This window comes from Anopheles cruzii, chromosome 3 (genome assembly GCF_943734635.1).
Source record: "Anopheles cruzii chromosome 3, idAnoCruzAS_RS32_06, whole genome shotgun sequence".
NCBI lineage: Eukaryota > Metazoa > Arthropoda > Insecta > Diptera > Culicidae > Anopheles > Anopheles cruzii.
In genome coordinates, this window is record NC_069145.1 from 27,128,556 (window position 1) to 27,151,378 (window position 22,823).

Here is a 22,823-nt window from a genome sequence, read left to right on the forward strand (position 1 = left end):
GCCCATGCCTGAATCTTTGAAACGACGTTGTTAGGTTGTGTTTGTTTTTTTTGTTGGGGCCTTGAGCCTTGAGGCTCATTGACATAACGTTTTACAAATAAATCAGAATTATCAGAATTATTATAAATTATCAGAATTGATTATCAGAAAGGTCACCCCGGACCTGGTGGCATCCCAAGCTGCCACGCTCTCTAGTGATCGATGGCCTTAGGATTCCGATTCAACGGCCGTTTGTACCAAAGCTGTCGACGTGCGTTAAGTGCAATAGGATCGGGCAGGCTACAAACTACAAGCAATCCTGTGGAAAGTGCCGTGGTGATCACTCCACAACGAAGTGTAATGCCTCGGTGCAGAAAAGGGTCCATTTCCGGCAACAGTGGCACGCAATCACTGAGTGCCCTGTATACCGATAGAAAAGAGCCAAGAATAGGAAGGCAGTCAGTGCGCAACAAAACGGCAACATTCTTGCAAATACAAAATACACTCATACCAACCAAAACCTTCTACATGTTGAAAACGGGGACCGTATTAGAGTACTCGCATAGTGAACCGCGAGAAGATAACAAATGGCAAACATTCAGATTCGATAGTTACAATGAGCGAATAAATTTGCGCTGTAAAGCTCTTGCTCGAGTGCTAAAACTACTCTATGCTCGAGCAAATCGCTGGCAAATTCAGCAACAATCTGGGAAAGTTAAAACGAAAAAGTGAAAAAGAAAGGGAAAGCGGCAAGTGGAAGAGAGAGGTATTGGTAAGTTTGTACGATGGATACTGTCGATGTAAACTCTTACAAAATTTAATTTGTCCATTTATTTGCCGTGCCTTACCCTAGCCAACATTCCATGTTCTCCTTGAGAGTACAGGTGGAATTGTCTGGTGTACCCTGACGGAGCTGTCGAGGGTATTGGTAAGTTTTTACGATAGTTAGTTGAGATATTTACAGTTATTAATGTTTATTATCCTTTTATTTGCAGTGCCAAAGCCTAACGAATCCACGTAAAAGCGCACGGTCGAGCTCGGTAACCGTTGGGTAGCGACCTTCCTGAATGTCTGTAAAAGATGGGTACTGCTCGATGAATGTTGTAACACGCCAACCGGTGATCCTACCCAACAAGCACTACCTGACACATCTCATCTTTGATGACTATCACCGGCGGTTCCACCATCAGAGTCACGAAACGGGGGTGAACGAGGTTAGGCAGAGCTTCCGGATCCCGTGACTTTGAACTGCGGTCGCCAGAGTGCGCAAGAACTGTCAAAAGCGCAAAAATATCTCAACGTGCACATCGAGGTGGCGCATTCCCTCACAAACCGCTCCTGCACCATGGCATTGAGGAACATGATCGCACGGCGAGGAACCCCGACCCAATTATGCAGCGATCGAGGCACTAACTTTGTGGGCGCCAACAAAGAGATGGAAAGTGCACTGAGATCCGAAGACCAGGGGGCGTTAGCTGAAGGCGGCCGTAGCATTGGAAACGAGTGGCTGTTCATTCCACCCTCAACCCCGCACATGGGAGAAAGCTGGGAACGCCTTATGAGGACGGTCACGCAGAACCTCCTGAGGGTCAGCGCACGGGCAAGACTGACGGAGCAGGTTCTCCGTAACACCCTCACGGAGATCGAAAACATCATAAACTGTTGGGCCTTGAACCTTCTGCTCCCTTCTTCGCGCCTCTGCCGCCCCTAGCATTTAAGGCCTTAGTACGTAAGCTTCAATTTGTAAAGCCATCGGCAAACAATTGTAAATAAATATGAAAATATGAAATAGAACGTGAACCGAGATAGAACCGGGAACTGAGCGACAGAACGTGAACCCAGATGGAACCGTGACGAGTTAGCAACAGAACCAGCAAAGAGACTTACATTTTTGAGCTCCACAGATAGAACAAGGAGCTACAAAAAAGGTTGAGGCTTGTACGTCGCGTAAAGTGAACATTATAACTTTATATGGAAATAAAATTAACAAGAAACTGTGCCCAAGAAGTCTTGAGCACGCGTCGTGGTAAGACCAGATCTGACTGGTTCGACGATGAGTGTAGGCATGTGACGGAAAGAAAGAACATTGGGTACAAAGCAGTGATAGACAGGCGCAGGACGCGGGACAGCGTAAAGGAATATAAGACGCTCAGGAGAATAGAGAAACAAGTTCACAAGAAAAAGAATGGATTTCGGGAAGAGCAAAAACACAAGAACTTGAAGATCGACATCGACATCGACATCATTGCGCATTGAACCAAACTCGGCGCGCTCGGTGCCGACCTAGCCGATGAGCAAACCGGTGCTTCGACGGGTTTCCGGCCGACGGTGTCGACACTAAGCTCGGTAAAATCTAGGGCAACATTGTTGTCCTAGCCGTGGATATGACGCCTTCAAATGCAATGGCGAAAACGTAAAAAAACGTTATTGTTGGAAAGTTTAAAAGTTGAAAGAAACGTTTAAAAGTTGGAAAAAGAGTGGTTTATATGCTCACGATTCTTGTAGGCATGCTTGTGAAGATCCTGCAGCAACAGCAGATGCGGCATCGGGCGACGGTGCAACGTCTCTAAAAATGTGAAACAATTTAATTAAAAGAAACAAATAAAACTTCGCTATGTTACACAAAGTAGAAATACGTTACCTGCTAGTTCTTTCATGGAGTGCTTCGGGTGTTTCACGATCCATCGCGAAAATGAAGGATCCGTTGTGTTGTCGTCCGACGACGAGCGTTGCTGATTACTTCAGTAACGGGGCCTGCAATAATTATTTATCTTATCAAATCAAACAAATCATGCCCTGCCCACATCATTCATCAATCAGATAACCGAAACCGGAAGGACCTTCGTAGTCTTTCGCAAACCGTCCTCGACAATGTAAACAAACATTCGACTTTCTTATGTTTATTCGATCGGTAGGAGAGCGCGAGGAATCAAAGCGTAAAGTAGCGCCAGAACACACCCCTATCAACTAAGAGCAGTCTGGAAGAAAGTGACACGAGCGCCGGATAAAGTCTCTGCTAAGTGAAGGGAGGCCATTTCACGTTCGATCGCGGCTGATACTGAACTTCATCATTATCAACGTACAAGCAGCAGCGGCAACTTATGTGGACCGCGTGGTATCGACCGTGAACCGAACTTTGGCACACGCATCACACGTAAAATGGCGTGATGGCGGCAGCGATCGCACATCGTCATCACCATAGCCTTTTCTATCTAACTCGTACTCACTCACATCAACTCGAATCGTTGGATCGCCGTTGGATCGTTGGATGTGTTGGAGCGGATGAAACCTACGATCCAACTCGCCTCGTTTGCGGACATCACCGGGGAACACACGCGACCGATCGGTAAACCGCACGAACCACAAATAACGATCCGCAGGGACTGTACCCCGCAATCACTGCCACCAATACTAGCTTCTGTTGCGAAACGCCGGACAGAAACCTAACTGCGACCGCTGTTGATATGTCGCCCAGTCCACAAATTAAGGCTTCTGCTCCCGTTGCTTCGGTCGTCTACCATAGCCGGTCTGCACCCGAATGTATCCACCAAAGCAATTAGTTAGCCTAGCGATGACCGAATACTGATGAGATTGCCTCGGGACAGAACAAAGCTCTCTTTGTCTATCAGGTCTTTTACGTTCGGGGTATGCGTCGCTTAAGGACGTTGCTATTCTTCGCAGCACGGAGCCATGCGGTGCGGCACAGGCCTTGATTGTGTTCGAGCAGATGTGGATTCGGGTGCAATTAGGTCCCTGTATCTTTTTTATTTTCACTATAGTGTACTGCATAGGGCAGTTCTCGTCATATGAGTCTCGCTCAGGTGAACTCAATTTCTTTACAAAAATAAAATGTCATCCCATCGTGACCGTCGTCCGCCCATTATTTTATACTCGCAAAATAAGGCGATGCACTAGCAGTAGCAACTGATGTGCTTTATAGTGAGAGCCAGGCCCGAACGGTACAGCGGGCTAGATAGACTTCACGGTACCGAACGCGTGTTAAACTTTGGAAGAAAGGATAACGGCGCCAGAGAGGGACTGAAGAACGATCAGAACGTTTTCGGAAGAATTTGCAGAAAGCACTAGTGTGTCCACTCGTCCACTCCACCAGTTCGAACAAGCGCGAAAGCCTAAAGTGCGTGTAATGACACTATCTACCTGCTTGATGCAAAGATTGAGCGACACTCGATACCGAAATGATCGTGTTCAAACGAACCTAAACTCTTTCATTTGAAGCGAGGGCACGACTAACCGGCACTGGCTACGATCCGGCATTTGGTACACTTTGTGACCATGCACACCGGCCGAAGTGAAACTGGCTATGATCGCCGTCGTAGTTGTCGCTGTTGGCACATTGCTGCCTGGCATTTTTGGAAACAACTTCCTTTCCTTTTTTCCTTCATCACGATTGACCCGCAAGAAAAGAAGACTTCGAAAACGCAATAAAAACGTCGAATGTGATATTCGAATTAATCTCATGACCATGCTCGTGAGGCCCCTTCGAGTCATGCATCAATCAATTCCCGGAGATTTAATAAATCGGAATAAAGAGACAAAAGATACACACACATGATTTTTTCACTACCGATGTTGATGCCTGGCCGTCCGCAAAGACGCGCTTCTTAAAACTACGCTTCGTCGAATTAATTAATATAGCGTAATAATAAAATTGCACATTTAATATAAAAAATTAAAAAAAGGTTTATTGTACATACCTTCGACTAGCTGTTCCGAAACGGTGTTCATCAACTTCCAGCAGGGGCATCTCGAGCGAGTGGCACTTTTAACAATAAAATTAAACGTTTAATCAATCGATTGAATATTGATCGCCAACATCCAGCGAGCCTGAATTACCTTACTTTTTCAGCGGGTGAAATGGTTTCTTCGTTGCTTCACTGCGGGTGTTCACTCGGGCACGTGGTTTTGGAGCCTTGAAAAGGAAACCACCTTTTTTGTAGCACTTCTTTATTTTATCCTAATGTGAGGAGCTCAAAAATCCTCCACTGTCTGTCTGTCTGTTAATTATAGAGAGAATAGCTTAACATTCCTCTCTTTTATTTTACTAACTAACTCCTAATAACTCCTCCTCCTAATGTTCTTATCTTGCTTATTTTTTTTGGTTTTTAAACACGGAATGTCAAAATGTTGCTTTTATAAATCCAACCGATTTTTGTACCTAACTTTGAACCTTCAAACCTAACTTTGATGACGATCCTCACACCCGAGTCAACCTACGAAAATCCCGACCACGAATCTCTTTTACACCTACCTAGGTGTGCGTGCGATCTTTCGATATCCGTTTTAATCTGTTCATACGGCACGATGACATTTCCAAGCGTTACGAAACGTTATGTCCGTTTGACGGTTTGTGAGCGTTACGCTACGCTGTTATAAATGGTGTAATTAATCAATTAATTAATTAATAATTAGTAAATTATAATTATGATCAATAATAACACATCGTTCAATAAGGCCCGGGACTGTTTTTTTTTCTTTTCATTTTTTCATTCATTTCATAGTTTTTCATAGTTTTCATTTCAAACATTTCATAGCCGGTCTCGGGACTTATTGAAAGATTTGAAATATTAGTGATTATAATTTTTCATAATATAATAACTCTAATCAACTTAATAACGGCCTGAATGTTTTCACATAATTTTATACTAATGTAACTTGTTCACTTTAAACAATTTCACCATACTAACTTTGTTGTCACTTACACTAGGGTGGAGATATCTTCCGAAATTATTTTCGTTCGTTCGCAGTAGACTTTTGTATTGTACAACGTTCTTTGTACCTCAACGTTGCTAAGCTACCGAAGCCACGTTCTGCGTGGTCATTAAGTGACCCTGTTTGCTATGCTCAGCATAATGGCTGAGGTTGCATGTCTGTATTTATGCTTATCACATTTTCATTAATACATTCTGCTACATGTCTTAAGCTTAAACTTTGCAAGGATAAATATAGTATGTTTGAAAAAAAAAATCGAAGGAAAAGGATGTTAAATTTGGGGCCACTTCACATTTCATGAAACATATTTCCTGCTACCATAAAAACCAACCAACGAAGTCTAATCTCAATAAAGAATTTCTTCGAACTAAAATAATTGCTGTCTCAACGAACGGTTGTTTTCGTTAATAATTTGGCGTGAAATGGAACACGTTTTTAAACGATTTGTTTCATGCTCTGAATCCCAAATGACTTCCACGCTTCATCGGCAGGCTTTAAATGCTTAGCATGAGGGTGCTACTTGGTGGCCATATCAGACCGGTTCCAATCGATCAGATAGTGACGAACCGCGGCCAACTGGAGATCGCTGATATCTAGCTGTGGCAGCAGTTGATCTTCAAATTGCGGTTGTCGGCGGTGCATTTCTGTCCAACCTAGAGTGCAATGGAGTTTTGTAGGCTTTTCATACTTCTAGTGCTCATCAGTGAATTGTTTTGTGATGCACCTAATGATACAACAGCCGTCGAATCGAGGGTGCTCCGAAGAAAGAAACGTTTCCTTCTCTTCACGCCCGGGTCGATGATTTTGGCAAGTGAAACACAATTACAATTTGAAGCCAGAGAACTCTGACCTGCTCAATCGCTTCACAGCTGACTTCGTCCTTCGGCAAAGCGCTGGTGTTTCAGGGCCCAACCGGTCTGAATCTGATCGGTGAGATGGATCTTTACCTGCCACTTCCGGACTTCAAATATCAGGCATCGAAGCTGAAGCTCGGCAAGATAGCGATGTACCCTCCGGAGCCACCAAAAAAACGTCCACCGCCACCACCAACTCCAGCTCCGCCTTCGGCTCCACCCCATGATCACCATCACGATGGTGGCGAACTAACGTCGGACGAGGTGGCGCAATATCTGAAGGATCATCCTGAAACGTGGGTACCGCCCGGTTGGGGTAAAGAACGAGCCGATTGGAATGTGGACCACCTGCAGTACTCTTCACCGTACTGGGCACCACCCCGAACGGAACCAATGTCTCCCGTTCTCGATCGGTACCTGGGCAGCTATGACGGCGGAACAGGTTCGGGATACTACGGATGGAGTGGCGCACAATCGGAGGCCAGGTATCGCCGTTCGGTACTGGAGTCGATGGTGCTCCACGGTGTGGAGGAGGAGGATCGCGAACGGAACCGGTGGCTCAGTGGAGAAGCGTTCAACATCAGTCAGCACAGCGACTGGGAGCACTTCCATCACTACCGCGATCGACGGGCTCTTTTCAGTCAGCTTGAGGACACCATTGGATCGTTGTACGTAAGCAGCTTTTAATGGTAAAGATTTGTTGCTCAAGCGTGCTTCTTGCTCCACAGAACTGGATTCCACATGAAAGAGTGCATTTTGCGAAGCATCTGCGAGGCGAAGCACATGCTCCCTCCTTCGGGACGCTCGATGACGCTGGACATCTTCAGGGTGCTCTTTAGGTTAGTCGTTTAACTGCTTCCAAAACGACAAGACTTTCGAATGGTTTCTGTATTTCAGTTACCCCCTGAAGGAGGCCTCGACGATGACTACAGCAATGCGATGCGCGACGAGAACACCAATTGCCGACAAAAGTACGGTGCGGGATGTCCGATGAGTTTACTCGATTTGATCATGTTTGGTCGGTTTGAACCATAACGCTTGAAGCATCATCGGTTAGCGGAAGAATGTTACTTTATTTTATCTTATAAACACTTAGTTGACAATAAATGCACTTGAAATGCGAATCACATAAACCCGTACGGTGTCGAATACTTTCCGAGGGCGAGCTCAAGCAACGAGAACCGACAGTTGGCGTACAGAGACTGACAGGCGCCCATGTTTTTACCCTTACGGTGTGCCTCGTCGTACAGCTTATGGTCACTGTGCTCGTGGGAAAGCACCTTCGACTTCGGGTAGCTGAACAGGGTGCGCAGCATTTCGGCAATCATATTATTGCCCTTTCGCCCGAAGTACTGCGAGCTCTCGCACAGCGCCCTCAGAATGCAATCCCGGCCATCGTAGCCCATACTGAAAGCGAGAGATTACGAACGCTTGGAAAATTCCGCTCAGTCAATCCGCTGGAACCGAAGGCACTCACTTGTTCATGATCACCTCCAGCTTCTGGTAGAGATCGCGACGATTTCGTCGCTGGACCATCGGCTTCGGCTCGGCCATTTCCTGCACGAAGCTAATCGTCTGGTTGGGCAAGTTGTACGCGATGCCCCAGTTCAGGGCCCAACTCACCATCTGATAGTTCGGGTTACCGTATATACCGATCGTCATGCAGACCGCAACCTGTGGTCCGGAGTAGCGTAAGCATCTGGCTCTGGGGAGACACGCTGGGACTTACCGAAATACTTGACCCCTCCGGAAACACCACGAAGCGTTTCCTTCTCGACAACACCTTCTCCCGTTCCGTGCCCTTCCACACGTCGTTCAGTGGCGCTGCTGCACTGGCCGTTCCGTTCACCTCCAAATCCACCGAATCCAATCCCGCCAAGACTGTCGCTTCGGCCGAGAAGACCGTCACGACCACGGCTACTAACGGCGAGTACCTCATCTGGTACGGAGAGATGGCTTTAAGAATTCACGCACCACGGGACGCTGAACCGTTTACGATGCAAATATGATTACCCTCGTGCCAGGTTGATGGGCTGCTAATGCCTTGCGGCCACAACTGTGTCTTCGTAGCTACCACTGCTGACCACTAGCGCAGCGCCGCAAAAAGACTGATGAAATATTCAAGCAACCACCACCCTGAGATGGTTCGTTCTTTCACTGCCTCGAACGGGACACTGACTGCCGACTGTGAGCCACTGAGTGGTCTGCGATCTTGGGCCAGCGAGAGACGTCTTGTGGTTCAATGGTTTTACTTTTCCACGCGTCTTGCGTTCGTAGCACGTCGCCGTGAACGATAAGAAGCAATTGCCCAGACCTCCGAGCTCCGAGCTCTGGTTCGGCTGGTGCGGTACGAACCGACCACGAAAGCTACAGCCAGAACAGGTGCTAATTGCAGTTCTAGCGTCCAAAGACGGTCACAGGAAAAAATGGTTCACAGGAAAAAATGGTCCACCGCACCTGAAATAGGTTCTCGCACCATTTTACCACTTTTATGACAAGCAATTAGCATGTCGCGAGCGATTTGAAGCTACGGCTTTCTTCGGCACCGGGAAACGGGTGAAAGAATTACTTCTAACGACTTCCACACCGAAGCCCCCTTCGCACACACCGTCAGTTGCCAGTGGGGGGGGCCGTTTCGATGGGAGGGAGGAGGCACCTTTCACAAGCTCATGACTACCCGCCGCGGCCGGAATCGGCGGGACACCGTGCATCAAAAATTCAAACACCAATCAACGCGCTGGCGGGTTGCTGAAATTACCGGAAACTGTTCCACATTCATCACGTCGACACCTTCGCCCGCCCTGCCGTCAGCGAGTCGCGGCTCGTGTTTCGTTGAAAGTGATGGCGTTAATTATTATGCGCGTTGGTCGACGGCAGTCTCATTCAATTTAGTGTGCGATAGACTGAAGTGCATCCCCATTAAGCTGTCAGTTATTTTTTGTCGCCGGACCAATCGAAGATAAAAGTTGTACGGCAAAAGGATGGAAAAATTCAATTACACTCACTGTTAAAAGGGCGATCATTTTTATTTAAGTGGACAACGTTAGGCAATTGAAACGAAGGATAATGGGTTTTGTAACGAAATGTATTATTATGAGTGTAAGGAAAGCGAACATGAAGATAATTTTAAACATGTTACACTGAAAGAATAAATCATTGCGCTTTAGTTGAACCAATGACATATAGAAAGAAACTGAAACTATTCTCAATTCTTATAACATTGTAGCAATAAAGTTCTGTCGGTGATGCTAGTGCTCAAATATACGCAACGGTTCATCATTGAGATATGCAAAATGAGATGCGGTGGAAGGATGTAAAACTGCAATTAACGAAACATACCCCCAACAAACCCCACAGCGATTGACCGCCGATTCAAACACCGTGTTCATATTTTTTTATAATTTATTAATAACGCGTAACATTTATTTATATATGTATATATTAATAAATTTCTATAATATACAATCTAATACCTTCTTATCATGGTTTTTTTTTATCTTCATCCTCCGTTTTACTTCGTTTCGTAAGACTTTTCGCGCTCAATTCGTTCGTGTTTACCAAAATCGGAAATGTTACATTTCCCTTCTTCGTCCACCCCTTGTATCCGGTTGCTCTGCTGCGGCACATAATCCGCGGCATAATTTGGCATATCCTGTTTGGCGTGCTACTCACACTATCGGTATCGTTAGTAGTATCTCTCGCAGCAACAGCACCGCCGTTCTTTATGATGAATGCTGCCGCGACTCGCTGTGCCACGTCCTCTATACCACAGGAGACCCCATCCTGTACCACAGGAGTTCCTTCAATTCTTTTGCGGTTTCTTTTTTTTGTGTGTTTCGGACTTCCCTAGGACTCTCGTGCCCGGTGGACCGGTGTGTGTGTTTCATTTTGTTTCAGAGTTTCTGCACACTCTAAAATCCTGCCCCTGGTTTTGATGCAGAATTTTCACCATTTGTTTTGCCACTTTAATTATACTCTCACTCGTTCGCGCCTATTATTTCTGTGAGTGTGTGTGTGTTTTTAATGAGATTATAATGACATACGCTGTGCGCTGCAGTGTAACGACCACCGGCAGGTCCACTGTCCGCTCTATCATGTGTGTATCTGCGCGTGCACGCGAGGCGCACGTTGCATTTGCATCGAAATTATGATCCTGCCGCCAACCGGCCAGGCCAAGAGGCTGCTGTACCGCCAAGTACCACCACCGTGTGCACTTTCTCGCTCCTTTCACCGTTGGGCGCGGCCTTCGTATGGCAGTTTGTTCGAATTCCCATCGCAAAGATTCTGGCCAGCGCCGATCCAGAGCGAGAGGGCGCGATAGTATGAGCGGTTAATGCTGTAGGATGACCCCGTTTTACCGGTACAGGTGAGTTAGGGCTTAGTTGTGAGGCCATCGCGCCAAAAGTCTGCCGAACGGTAGCCGCTTCATTATTTTCATGTTTAGCGATACTACTTACTCACTTTCACTACCTTACGGCTATGGTGTTTGTCTCCAGTGACTTCAGTTGTTTTTTGTGTTGCTTGCGTTTTGGGGCGAATCATTTTGCATCATACAGTGACGGTAACATTAAGATTGAGTGTTTGATCACAACGTGGTTTGGTTTTTGCCACACGTATCGCCAAAAGAATCGCTCACTTCGTTGGCTGTTGTGGTGTAGCGCTGTTCAGATTGTTCGACGGTTGCCGGTGCACTAAACTAGTGTCAATTGCAATGTGGAAATTTTGTTCGTTTTCTTCTCCTTTACTGTGTTTCCCGGTTGTGGTTTCCCGTGTTTCGCTCCCGCGCATCCGCCAACGACCACTTTTGACTGTGTTCATGATTGTTTTTCGACTTCTTTCGTTTTCAATTCCCTCAACATGTTTTGTTTTATTTTTTTTTTCATTTTTGTCACTAAACTAGTCGTTCACACTCGTTCACAGTGTGTTTCGTTCCATTTTCAATTTGCTGCTCGACCCGGCGACACGAGTGACGGTCGGGTGTTAGTGTGGCTCTTACAATACTACAATCAATTCTCCCAATACTTTGTAGCGTAATTTCGATTACGGTTGAGTACGGCAATAAGTACTGCGCATAGTAATAAATGTTGGCTTTTGTTTATTATTATTTGTTTTTTTTTTAATGGTTTTCATTTCCACCGCTTGCTGGCCTTATCTTGCTTTCGCACCGCCCGACCCGACCCCGCTACGCTTTCCGATGGATTTTAGTAAAAACGGTTTGGCTTACAGTAATATTTATATACTTGTTATTCATTCCTCCCTTCGCGTTCCATTCCCGTTCGCCCACTGTGCGATTTACTTGTCTATAAATAATTAACTGTTTGTTTGGCTCATTAGCACTTAGTCTGTACACACGCGCGAGCGCCGGGTCATCGTTGACGAAGGACCAACCATCCATCCAGACCCGGCCCCCTGGCACCCACGGCTAACCGGGGAACACACGTTCCGTATTGCGCATGGTTTAATTTTTAAGTATGGTTGTGTGTGTGACTGTGTGTAAACCTGTTTTATTTATTATTCTTACTTGACGTCGTGTAACTCGTGCCCCACGGGTTTTTGTGCTACCTTCGCTATCCCGTTCTCATGTTTAGTTTATCTTATATCATAAATCAGTTACACTTTCAGGGGAAACAATTACAAAAATTTACTTACGCCTGTTTCGTTAAAAAATATATTTACATTACTCTCTATGTTCAAGAATCCAATGCGATGCTATGTTGGCCCTCGGGCTTGGTGCCGCTCTCGCGGCCACCCGCCCTCGGGTGGCGTTCCGCCAGCAACATCGTCGATTAAGATTCACAGCTCTGGTTTATGTTTTGTTTCCACTTTCAATTAATTTCATTTGATCAATTTAATTGAAAAGTACGAAATATTTTCACAAAACAAAATCATCACAATCGAACGAAAACTTGCTTACACACTAGGATGATCTGTGGGTGACACTCGATGCGCCGATGCGACACTAATGCTCGGATGGCCGATGGTTGATCGATGGTTCGATTCGGTGATTGTGCGTGAGTATGGTGTCCTGGTCACGGTCATGGTACAATGTTATGTTCATTTATGAGGGAGGCGCCCACGTGGGTGCGTATGTACAGGGTATGCGGCACACGATGAGTATTATTTAGTTTATGATTTTTTATCTGTGACGCCCTGGCCTTCATTCATTTATAGCTACACTTTAACTATCACTACGCTAAAGTTGCCGTGGTTGCAAAGAGAAAAGTGTTTTCCGCCCAATTATTAGCTTTATTTGGTTTCGTTTTAGTGTGGTGGTTTTGGATCTGTGTCTCTGCTTACAATTTTCCCATCCGCGGTCATCCTGCACGCGTGTGTGTGGTTGTTTTTTTTTTTGTTTGCTTGCTGTTTTGTTTCTGTAGTCGGTAGTGATTTTTTGGTAGATCATTTCATTAACTTTTCTTACAAAATATTACCCACGCTTATAAAAAAGGTTCTCGCCCGTCCCGTGTTCTGTAGTGTGGTTGTTAGCGCCCACCATTGTTTCAGCCTTGCAGAGTGTGGAAGTTGTGTGAGTGTGTGTGATGTTGTTTGCTGGTGGTAACACAAACTGCGTGTTGGCGTTGACGGAGAGTGAACGAGTGACAGCATGGTGCGCGGTGTGTCCAGGATACAAACGTTAACACTCGCATTTGCTAGTAAGTAAGTGGAGTGGCCAATGCGCCGCGTCGCAAGAACCTCGACGCCGCGGCGCTGCCTATTTTGCCTATTTTCATACAAAAGTAGTACAAGTACCATTAAGTTAAGTTAGTGATAACCCATTTTAGCACTAACGAATGATTAACATTTCATGATCTCTGCTCGATGGGGCTAACTTTTGCTGTACGAAGAAGTGAGTTCTCTGTATGTCTCTCTTTCTCGATGTGTGTTATCGGTTGATGGATCAGTTTCTGGTGATAGTTTCTTACGCACTGAAGCTGCTGTGTGAAGTTTTCTCACGTTTTTGCTTCGCTTCACATTCACACCCAGTTTTGCTCAGGATTAAAGACTCGTTTTCGTTTGTCAGTTTTTTTTCTCCATTTGTACAACATTTTTCCTCGCGCAATGCTACGTATGTTTTGTTACGGTTCGTTTTGTAAATTGTTCAATTCATAGGCGGGCGAATCAAAACTGAACCACCCGGAACGGCCGGGCCGGAAGCAAATGAAGAATGTGTGTGCCGTGTAAATCCGTCTTACGCGCGTGAGCACCAGATTGTAGCGGTTGGCTGACCTGACGTGCCGATCCCGGTGCTGATTTATTAGCTATTAGCGATTGTCTACTCAACAGGCTCAACCGAACAAGCAGCAGGATGGATGGACCGAACCGACCGAACATGACGGACAACCAAACGGGGAACGGGGCAACTCCTAACACCTATCTTTGTTCGGAAAATTAGCGAAACACTTGGGCTAAATGGCTTATGATTATTTGTCACGAATTGATTGTTGATGCAGTGAGTGCGTTTCCGCGTTCATCCTTTTCTCCTGTCTGCCTTCATCCACACTAGTGGTGGCGCAGATACTACCGCGTAGGAAATGGTGTCCTTCGAAACACTCCACTCCTGGATTTATACAGCTAACGGGTAAGTAGTATATGTACAGTTTCCTTCAATGATGTACTAGGGCGTCACTCTTGGTATCGATTTACAAACTCCCAACGCTGCATTGGATTGGCTAGGGTTTTTTTAATAACAATAATTCGTATTTCATAATCTAACCGAATGCTCGAATATTGCTGCGTGTTTTGGTTTTGCCAAACAACCTTCCGTTTTGGGTGCAACGTGTTGCTGCGTATAGTCGCGGGGCTCGTTTTTTTGTTTAGTTCCTTCCGGGACGAGGAATGCAACGCGAGGCGAAACTCAATGCTGGGCGTGTGCTATGATTTTTCGGGCTATTTCTTATTCATGTTCGGGCTACGTGTGCCTGTGCATCGTTCCATCGAAACTGCAACTCTCGCGGACTAATGGGGCACGTGCTTCAGGAGCAGCAAAACGGTGAGCAGCCGCATAAACCAACAGATCCTTCAACACGAAGGATTCGAGGCCGGCAGCAAGTCCTCAAAAAATCGTGTAATTCCCATTCGCAAGGCCGGGCGAGTGGGAGCACACGGGGACGATTGATGCACTTGTCTCGTTTCAATTCAATTTCCATTTTATGAATGAACAAACCTGCCGTAAGTAATGCTTACTTCCTGCTTAATTAACCTCAATTTTGACACGGTACACCGGTTCGCCTCGAAAAACCGGGCCGGCCCCTTCATATCCGGCGCCCAGCTCTCGGGGGCCGGCGACAACGATGAATACGATCCCATTCAGTGTGGCCGAGTGGTTCCACTTCCGTCGACTGGAAAATCGACTGGCAAGTAACCCCAAACGACGACGATGACCCGACCCGGGACGGCGGACGGGAGTTTGAGCATAAAATTGAGCACTCCACTGACCGTTTTCAGTGTACGGTGCCGGAACAGCGCCAGGAAACGGTCGAATTGAATCGGCAAAGTGGACGGCAAAGGCGGCAGAAGTACGCTTCAGTGCCGTTCCACGCTGTTGAGCGTTTATAAAGAGGAGGTGTGTTTATGAGATTTTAACTCTGGAAGTTGGCAGTTTTGCCCGCGAAGCCAGGTTACATAATCCTTTCACGTCCACGCACACACACACACACACACACAGCAGTGATGTGCTTTTCTCCATTTCTTTAAGATTCTTAAGGACGTGGCAAAAGTTTCTATAGCTGCCATCGTAAGGGAAGTAAGCTCGATCACGACGGTGTGGCGGTGCGCTCCGCACCGAAAGCGCAGACCTCCAGCCGGAAGGCGAATTTGAAGCAATTCGTCTCCCGGTTTTGTGGCGACTAAACGGTTCACTGTGACCGCCAGGCACCCGAGGTCGGAATGGAAGTCGTAAAAGTTAATAAAACATGCCATTTATTTCGTCAACCTACCACCACCACCACCACCAGCAGCTGTCGGTGTGCTTCCTTTCACCGTTCTGCATCCGACGGCCGAGAGTGGGGACAAAAACCACAAGAAACCGTCAAGTCGTGGCGAAGAATTCTTTTCAACCCGACGCGGGCCGGGAACCGGGAGCACATCGATTGAACCCACCGATGGTGCCAGTCAATTTTCGGGCGGCCCGCGAAAGCGAAAGATGGATTGGCAACACCGAACCCCAATGCGTTGGAACTGGGAAAAGGCTTTGCTCACGCCACCCAAAAAGAGAGCGTCGAATCAGCAAACATCGTCCTCGAGCGGTCATGCTGTGGGGATGCAGCTGACAGAGCAGCCGTACCGTCCTAGATAAACAGGACAGCGAAGCAAGTTTTCGTTGGCACCCAGCGGAGATTCCCAGAACGGGCCAAGGACATCGCGCTACACGAACAGTCGGACCGTGTCTGTCGGAAAGGTTGATGATGTGACAGATTCGGATCCACCACTGCGGTGTGCGGAAGGTGTGTATGTGTGGCTGTCATTGACTACTCAGCACCCGTTCTTGGACCTCCCAGGGGTAGCTTTGTTGAAGGAACAGCAATACGTTCGAACACATTCACCCATTTTGCCTCCCGGAAGCCCAAAAGCGATCTCTTTGAGGGCCAAACCCAATGGATGGATGACCAAGGCAACCTTTCTGTCTGTTGGATCTCCTTCAGTGTCCGTTGCTTGCTTTTAAGGCTGCCTTTCGGGTGCAGCGAACATCCAATAAAATTCGCATCACACACCGCTAAGTGAAATTATTTGACGTTTTTCTTGTCTAATGCCACGGAAAACGGATTAGACCGATCCGAAGGCAAAAGTTTGATTTTTGCCAAAACTGAACACAAGAACTCAAAACACTTTTAAACTGATCGAATAAAGTTAACAATTCAAATATGTGGCTGAATATTCGTCGAAATTTCCGCCAAGCATTAAATTACTATTGATTGCGACGTTTACATAATGCGATTCTGATTTTCTACCTTTCAAATCAGATTTGGGCGAAGCAAGGGGAAGAATTTTGTTAACTAACAAAGGCAAAAATTATGGAATCGACTAAGAAAAAAATGAGAAAAACGGAAAAGGGTAGCAACATTGAACATTGCTGTACCGTAGTTTTCACGCGTTCTCTTTCTTTTTGCTGGAAAAATGGCCGGAATGAGCTTATCGTAAATGTTTTGCGGTAACCGGACCCTGTGATGCTTGAAAAACAGAAACACGAACCTTAATTCCCGCCCCGCAATTCAACGTCTGGCTCGTTCATGGCCTTCATGGAAGAGGCGAACAGGGGCGAAAACCAGAGCAAGAAGAAAAAAAACGCATCGTAATCCACCCAGGAAGTATGCCATCCGGTTGCGCCGGCCACCCAGGAAACCGCCCCCCGTACCGGTACTGATCGCGTGTCGGAAATTAAAATTGACGACGATTCGCTTCGTTTTCCAATTTCCTTCACCGCCACGGTGACCCTCGGGATGGAGGGCCCTTTGAAAAATCTCGTTCGAAACAAATTTGCCTAAAGCCTCCAACCGAAAGGTTTCAGCGCTAATCGGCCGGCGCTCTCTGATGCGGGTCCGGTCCAACGGCAGAAGGTTTACAAGGTTCCGCGACAATCCGTAGCCGCAGACCGCTGGCTTATCCGTTCGGTGTCGGGATCGTTGGATCTTCGATTGCCAAAAATCCAATCATCGAGTCCGGACCCTTCACACAGCAGATGCTATTGTTTCCCGTAACTATTTTCCCGGAAAGAAAAAACGGGCGCCGATTTCTGGGTGGCTCGTAATATTTTAATCGATATGGAGCGGTCGAGCGGCCGGCAACGCCTGTTGGCGCTTGTTGTGTAGAGAGGCAAACTTTTGAGTGCTACATCCCACCAAAGCTCCCAAGGCTCCCGGGGGGGTTCGGTGTTTGGATATGATTATGGCATGCTTTCGACTGCGGAGCTCGTTTGTATATTTGTCATTACGCCTGGCCGTCGTGTACGTGGACCCGTGGAAGGAGCCAGTTACGGTGTCTGGCCGGCAGCAAAGTCGACAGAATGGTTGTGTTGTTTGCTTTTGGCTGTTTGTTGTTTGCGGCACTCCGCGCAAGAGTGCGGAGAGTCAGCCCTAATGGAACGATCGCTACTGGCTCGACGCGGCATCATTTTACTTTTCCGAATTGCCCCACACAGTCCTGCGGAGCCAGGGGGATTTTGCTTTTTACATCACTTTCCTTGCACCACTTTTGAAGACTCGTTTCGTTACACTTGCCACACTGTTCTGCGGGTTTGCTTCGCTTCCTCTGTACGTTGCACGTTTTCCACCTGCTCCTTTCAAACTCGGTTCCCTCTATATCCTTTCGCCCGACCAACCTCTGGATAAAAGCCAAAATGCACGACATGTGACTGGAAGACACTCGATTTGAAATCAGGGTCATGCCATAATGTTCAAAAGTTTTCATCTTTTCTTTTTATATGTACTACACACGATGCGCGTTAAGGTTTGCTTTTATCATTGTGGTTGTTTTTTTTTGCTTTGTAACGTACGTTTGTAGATTTGCTTGAGAGTTGATTCACTAAACGTTTTTGCTTTATTTCTATTTCCCCACGCTTTTGCTTCATCGAGATTGAGCTTTTAACTGTTGGCGCTTTATCGGTCTAATTAGTGAGGGTATGGGGTGCCACTTTCTGGCGGCAAACTGGGATTAGCGTAATACCGACAATCATAATCACTCATTACTTTCTGGTGACACCATGTGAAGGATTATAAACATTAATGGTGCGTATATTTAAATGTGTTTTCGATCTCAAAAATGCTCCCGTGTGCGTATGTGGTTGAGCACTACAATGGTTCAAAACAATGTTTCCAACAAACTCCTTACCGTAATGTTCATCGGGATACAGCTTTGATCAATAAGTCCACAGATTATTGGTATGAACACTAATTAATAAAAAATCCTGCTACTAAAAATGGTGCAACCTATTATGGTGGCTATTAAATTTCACTCGTCAGGACCCGACAGTGCCGGTGGCTATATTTGTAATCCGGCATCCGGCGACGGAGCATGTCCAGCGACGTGTGACACGAAAATTCATTTCAAACATGCTGCCATGATAAAAATGCCACTATTTGTTTTCAGCCAATTTGTGGTGTCGCGTTTTGACAGGGTTGGAGCAGCGAACTAGAGAGAAGCTCACCACCCACAGCAGGGATCGTGGGCACTGCTGTTTTCCATCGATTACATGCATTTCAGCGGCTTCGGCTTGTAGCGTGCCGCCGGTGCGGTTGCTATTCATGTATGCGTCTGCAGGTTTATGTTGTGTGTTAGGTTATGATGTCCCAACATAATCACATTAATTAGGGCTAAAAGAGAGGAGCAAGGATGACTTCATTGGCTAGCGGTTAACATTACATAATTAGCAAACTAGTGCCCCAACCACATGCGCACACGTTCGTCTGTCAAAGTAACAGTTAAATCCACAATTACGCTGGATTCCGTTCCTGAGCGGTACCATTCGCTTTGACGTAGTTAAAACCAATCAGTTAAGTTGACTACATCGAAGGTTAAATATACATTGACCTAGGTTTTAGCACTAGCGGAGCAGTGCGCAGTAGTTTGGCTGCCTTCGTTACCAAAAGTAAACTTCAGCCAAAGGAGCAGCTTCGTGTAGATAAGTTCAAAACAATTGCGCTAACTGCCAACAGAGTTGTAAAACCTCGCAGTAAACAAGTAAAATGTGTGAACAACTGTACTGTGGTGCACTGTAACAATGAAGCAGCTCTGCGTGTGTCACTCAGTAAACATAGAATTCACACCAACACACTGATCGATTACCCGCCTGCGGGACGGGGTGAAGTGCGCATAACTGTAACAATGATGTAGTTTTTTTTACGGATTCAATTCATGTCTCTAGTATATTAGCTGCTAGGTTAATCTCGTACCACCTTCATTTATTATCCTATTCCGTGGCGCGCGTTCCGGTTAGAAAATTAAATAGTACCTCGTCACCCGCGCTAGGTTCACTTTACTCAATTCTATCTATATGGGTTAGGGGGTTGGCCTTCCTTTCCAACTCAATCCGCGTCGCGCAACGTTAGTGTTTGGTTAGCTTTATGTATCGTTAGTTTTAATACGTTTACTTTTTACGTTTTGTTTATTATACATGTTAACTTTGAGCACATTTTTCGTGTTTCGAGTTTAGCTTTGTCTCAGACGGCCATGGGATGCATGTATGTTTGTGTTGCTGTGTGATGCTGTTCGTGTAACGGGTATGTTGCTGCGAGTTATGTGACGATGTTGTGCAGGGTTTTTGGCTTTGTTTTACTTCAATTCTTTTCGCTCATTTTATAGATAGGGTTAGTGAGTTTCTTTAGAGTAGGTTTTACGATAAATAGTGCCATAGGTACGCCCTCCTGCAATAAGTTTAGCTTGTTTTGTCTCCTTCCTTCGTCCCTTCTCTCTCGCTTTCAGTTGCCTTACCGTCGTTAAAATTGTCACTTCCTTGCCGCACACTGTTAACCAAGAGCGACTGATACGACCGCAGCAAGAAGTGGACTGTTGCTCGAATTGATGGGAAATGGTGTTTCGACGTGGTGTGTACTGTAAAATACAACGATACAAGAGAGGTGATAAAATTCAAACAAGTGATTGAAATTAGGGTTAGTTTTACCACTAATCAAACAGAATAGCAATAACTGTATCGGTATGCGGCACACAAATTATTCAGTCTTTCTGTCACCATTTGCGTAGGGTTCTGCGATAAAGTTCGCCCTAAAGAGAGTGTCCTGTCCGCGAAGTGAAGCGTGAATGATATCGAACTGAAAACTGTTGGCGCAATGAAGTAGGTACCGGAACCGTTCCATGTTAAAATATTTCATTTCGCCATGTACCGATCGAGGTTCACGCTACAACTTTGATTTCATCGCGGTTCCAAATCATGTGCGTCGTCGTCGTGGTTTTGTTAAGTTGCTGTTGTTTATCGTTTACAGTTACTGTTGAGCCGCACTCGGGCCGGTTCTCGCCACCTTGTTCTATCGTTCGGCGGCATAATTTGCTTACATTGGCTATTTATTTTGGCTGTACACTCTGTGTTTGATTAGTATCCGATCCAAATGTGCGCTGCCCTCGTTTTCTTCCTATGGACTAACTTGCTTGTTTTCTGTTAACTATTAGAAGAGTTGCTGTTTCTTTTTTATACGTTTTGTTTCCTTGTAACTAATAAGCGCACCATGTGCTGGGGTATGTATGAGTTGTCAGAGTTGTAGTGTGGTGAGATAGCATATACGTCGCCCGTCGCCCAGAGCGGGACAGAACACAAGCGAGCCGGCCAGGCCAGCCGCAGGACACCGTGGGTCGGTCGTGAGGTTTGCACTTTGTATGCGTTAGTAAAGTTAGTGTTTGTTTTGCTCGTTCTGCCTATCTTACGAACCGTCCACAGGTTGTTTCGTATGCGTCCCACACACACACGCACAAGGGACCTCCTGGTAGCCCTAGTGGTTTGGCTCTCAGTTGTGCTTATACCGGGCCTACGATTCGTGGGGTTTAAGCTAAACTCCGTTCGGTGAGATTTGCTCTCGAACGCCCGCCGCGTTTGTCACACGTTTTCACCAACCTTTTTTGATGAGTTTTTGTTCAGCGTTTCCGCTGCGCACTCCGCGATGTAGCGCGACTAAGATACAAATTCTAACTACAGATACATATTAATGCTTCGTAGGAAAGTTACCCCCTCTCTCGTGCCACACGCTTTGCAGTGTTGTGTCTATATTATATGTATACGGCTACAATGGTTGCAACAAAACCATCCGCTGTGTCCCCGCTCTGTCTCGCTTTCGCGCTTCCTATTTGCTCGAGCGAGAGTACACAGAGTGTTAATATAAAATACATGTACACATTTCCTATGGCATACCTCCTATAAGTACACTACGCGCCTCGTCCTTAGCTAGAGTTCTGCAGAGTAAAAAAATTGTTATCTAACAATACATTAGGATGTAATAGTAATCTGTTGGTTTATGTTTTGTGTTGCTGCAGCTTGAAAGTTTCACACGCTAGTTAGTTGCCCCACCTGAACGTGATTTTGTTTCTGTTTTGCCCATCAAATCCCTTCTAGTGGAGCCCCACCATTTTGATTTCATCTTCAGCTTAAAAGGACCAAGCGCAGTGGAACCGAGCGCCGTCGATCCGGGCTTTTGATTATTATCGGGTTTTCACTCACACCTCTCGCCGGCAACGGGTCGCAACATCGTATGCTGGGCTATGCAACAGCTATGCTACGACTGCCGACTGCCGTCGGCGCCGCGTTTTAAAATGGTTACCCATGTATACCCCACCGGTGAGCGAGCGATCCACAGTGCCCGACCCAACCAGTTGCTTAGCTTACTAGTATTATGTGCAGTTGTGTTCTAGTGTATGGATTCCGTGTGTTTGTGTGTACGTGTCTTGCCCACCTGCAGGGTCATGTTTTGCGTGGGGACAGACGCGCGCACCTGTGCCGTGCGGCTGCCGCGGGCTTCCGCTTCCCGTCACGCGCAGGCGCCTTTTTTACATTATTTCGGGAATTTTGGTAGAATTTCCTGTAGTTAAGACACTTCATTATCAGACCAATGCATGCTGATTGTTTGCTTTTTTATTCTTATATACCCGATCTCGCGTTGACTCGAAACTTGCCCCGCTTCTCGGGCTCGGCCCCTTCCCGGCCCGGCCACGTGGCCATTCTCCTAAATTACTCTAGATTGCGCGATCGAGCGTCGAGAAGGGCTGTTCGTTTGACGATTCGTTAACTAACACAAAATAAAGCTTTTCCGTTCGAATCATAATTCCTTCGGCGTGCGTAGTTGTACGTAGTAATGTTCGGTGTGTCGATGGTAAATCGCGAACTACTTGCCTCCCCCTTGGGCCACCTGGCAAGCATTCGGGCAGCCAAATACGCGTCCAGCTGCTCCAACGAATGTACCCAAAACTTAAGACAGTGCAGCCTGCCTTTGCGAAGCCCCACCTGACTAGTTCCCCTTCGGGCGCCCGAGGGTCGCCGTTGGAAGGGAAATGTGGCCTCCGCAGTAGCCTACATGGTAGCCTAGGCAGTGGCCTTTCCGGCCTTTCCGTTTGGCTCGGGAACCCAGGAACCAGAACTCGTGTACCGGTGGGGAACTTGCAAGAGTCTATCGAAGTAAAGTGGCGAAAGAAACTGCTACTTAAGGGAGGCCCACCCTCTCGAGGGTAACCCTCCTCCTCAATCCAACCGAAAAGATGGCTGATTGTGCGCTGTGTGCGCTGTCTTTGTGTCAGTGGTTCCAGTCCACAGCAAATCGGTCGCGCTGCAGG

General features: G+C 46.5%; 1 protein-coding gene across 1 annotated transcript in view; it reads right to left on the reverse strand.

The window, feature by feature from the left end:
* Window positions 1-8,502, reverse strand: part of LOC128270138 (uncharacterized) — a 9,424-nt gene extending 922 nt beyond the window's left edge. Inside the window, exons 1-4 of the mRNA XM_053007541.1 lie at window positions 8,293-8,502; window positions 8,041-8,237; window positions 7,795-7,970; window positions 2,474-2,545 (exon numbers count right to left, since the gene is read on the reverse strand). Of these exons, the coding sequence (XP_052863501.1) occupies window positions 2,474-2,545; window positions 7,795-7,970; window positions 8,041-8,237; window positions 8,293-8,502 (655 nt within the window). The remainder of the gene's footprint in view (window positions 1-2,473; window positions 2,546-7,794; window positions 7,971-8,040; window positions 8,238-8,292) is intronic.
* Window positions 8,503-22,823: the final 14,321 nt, after the last annotated feature.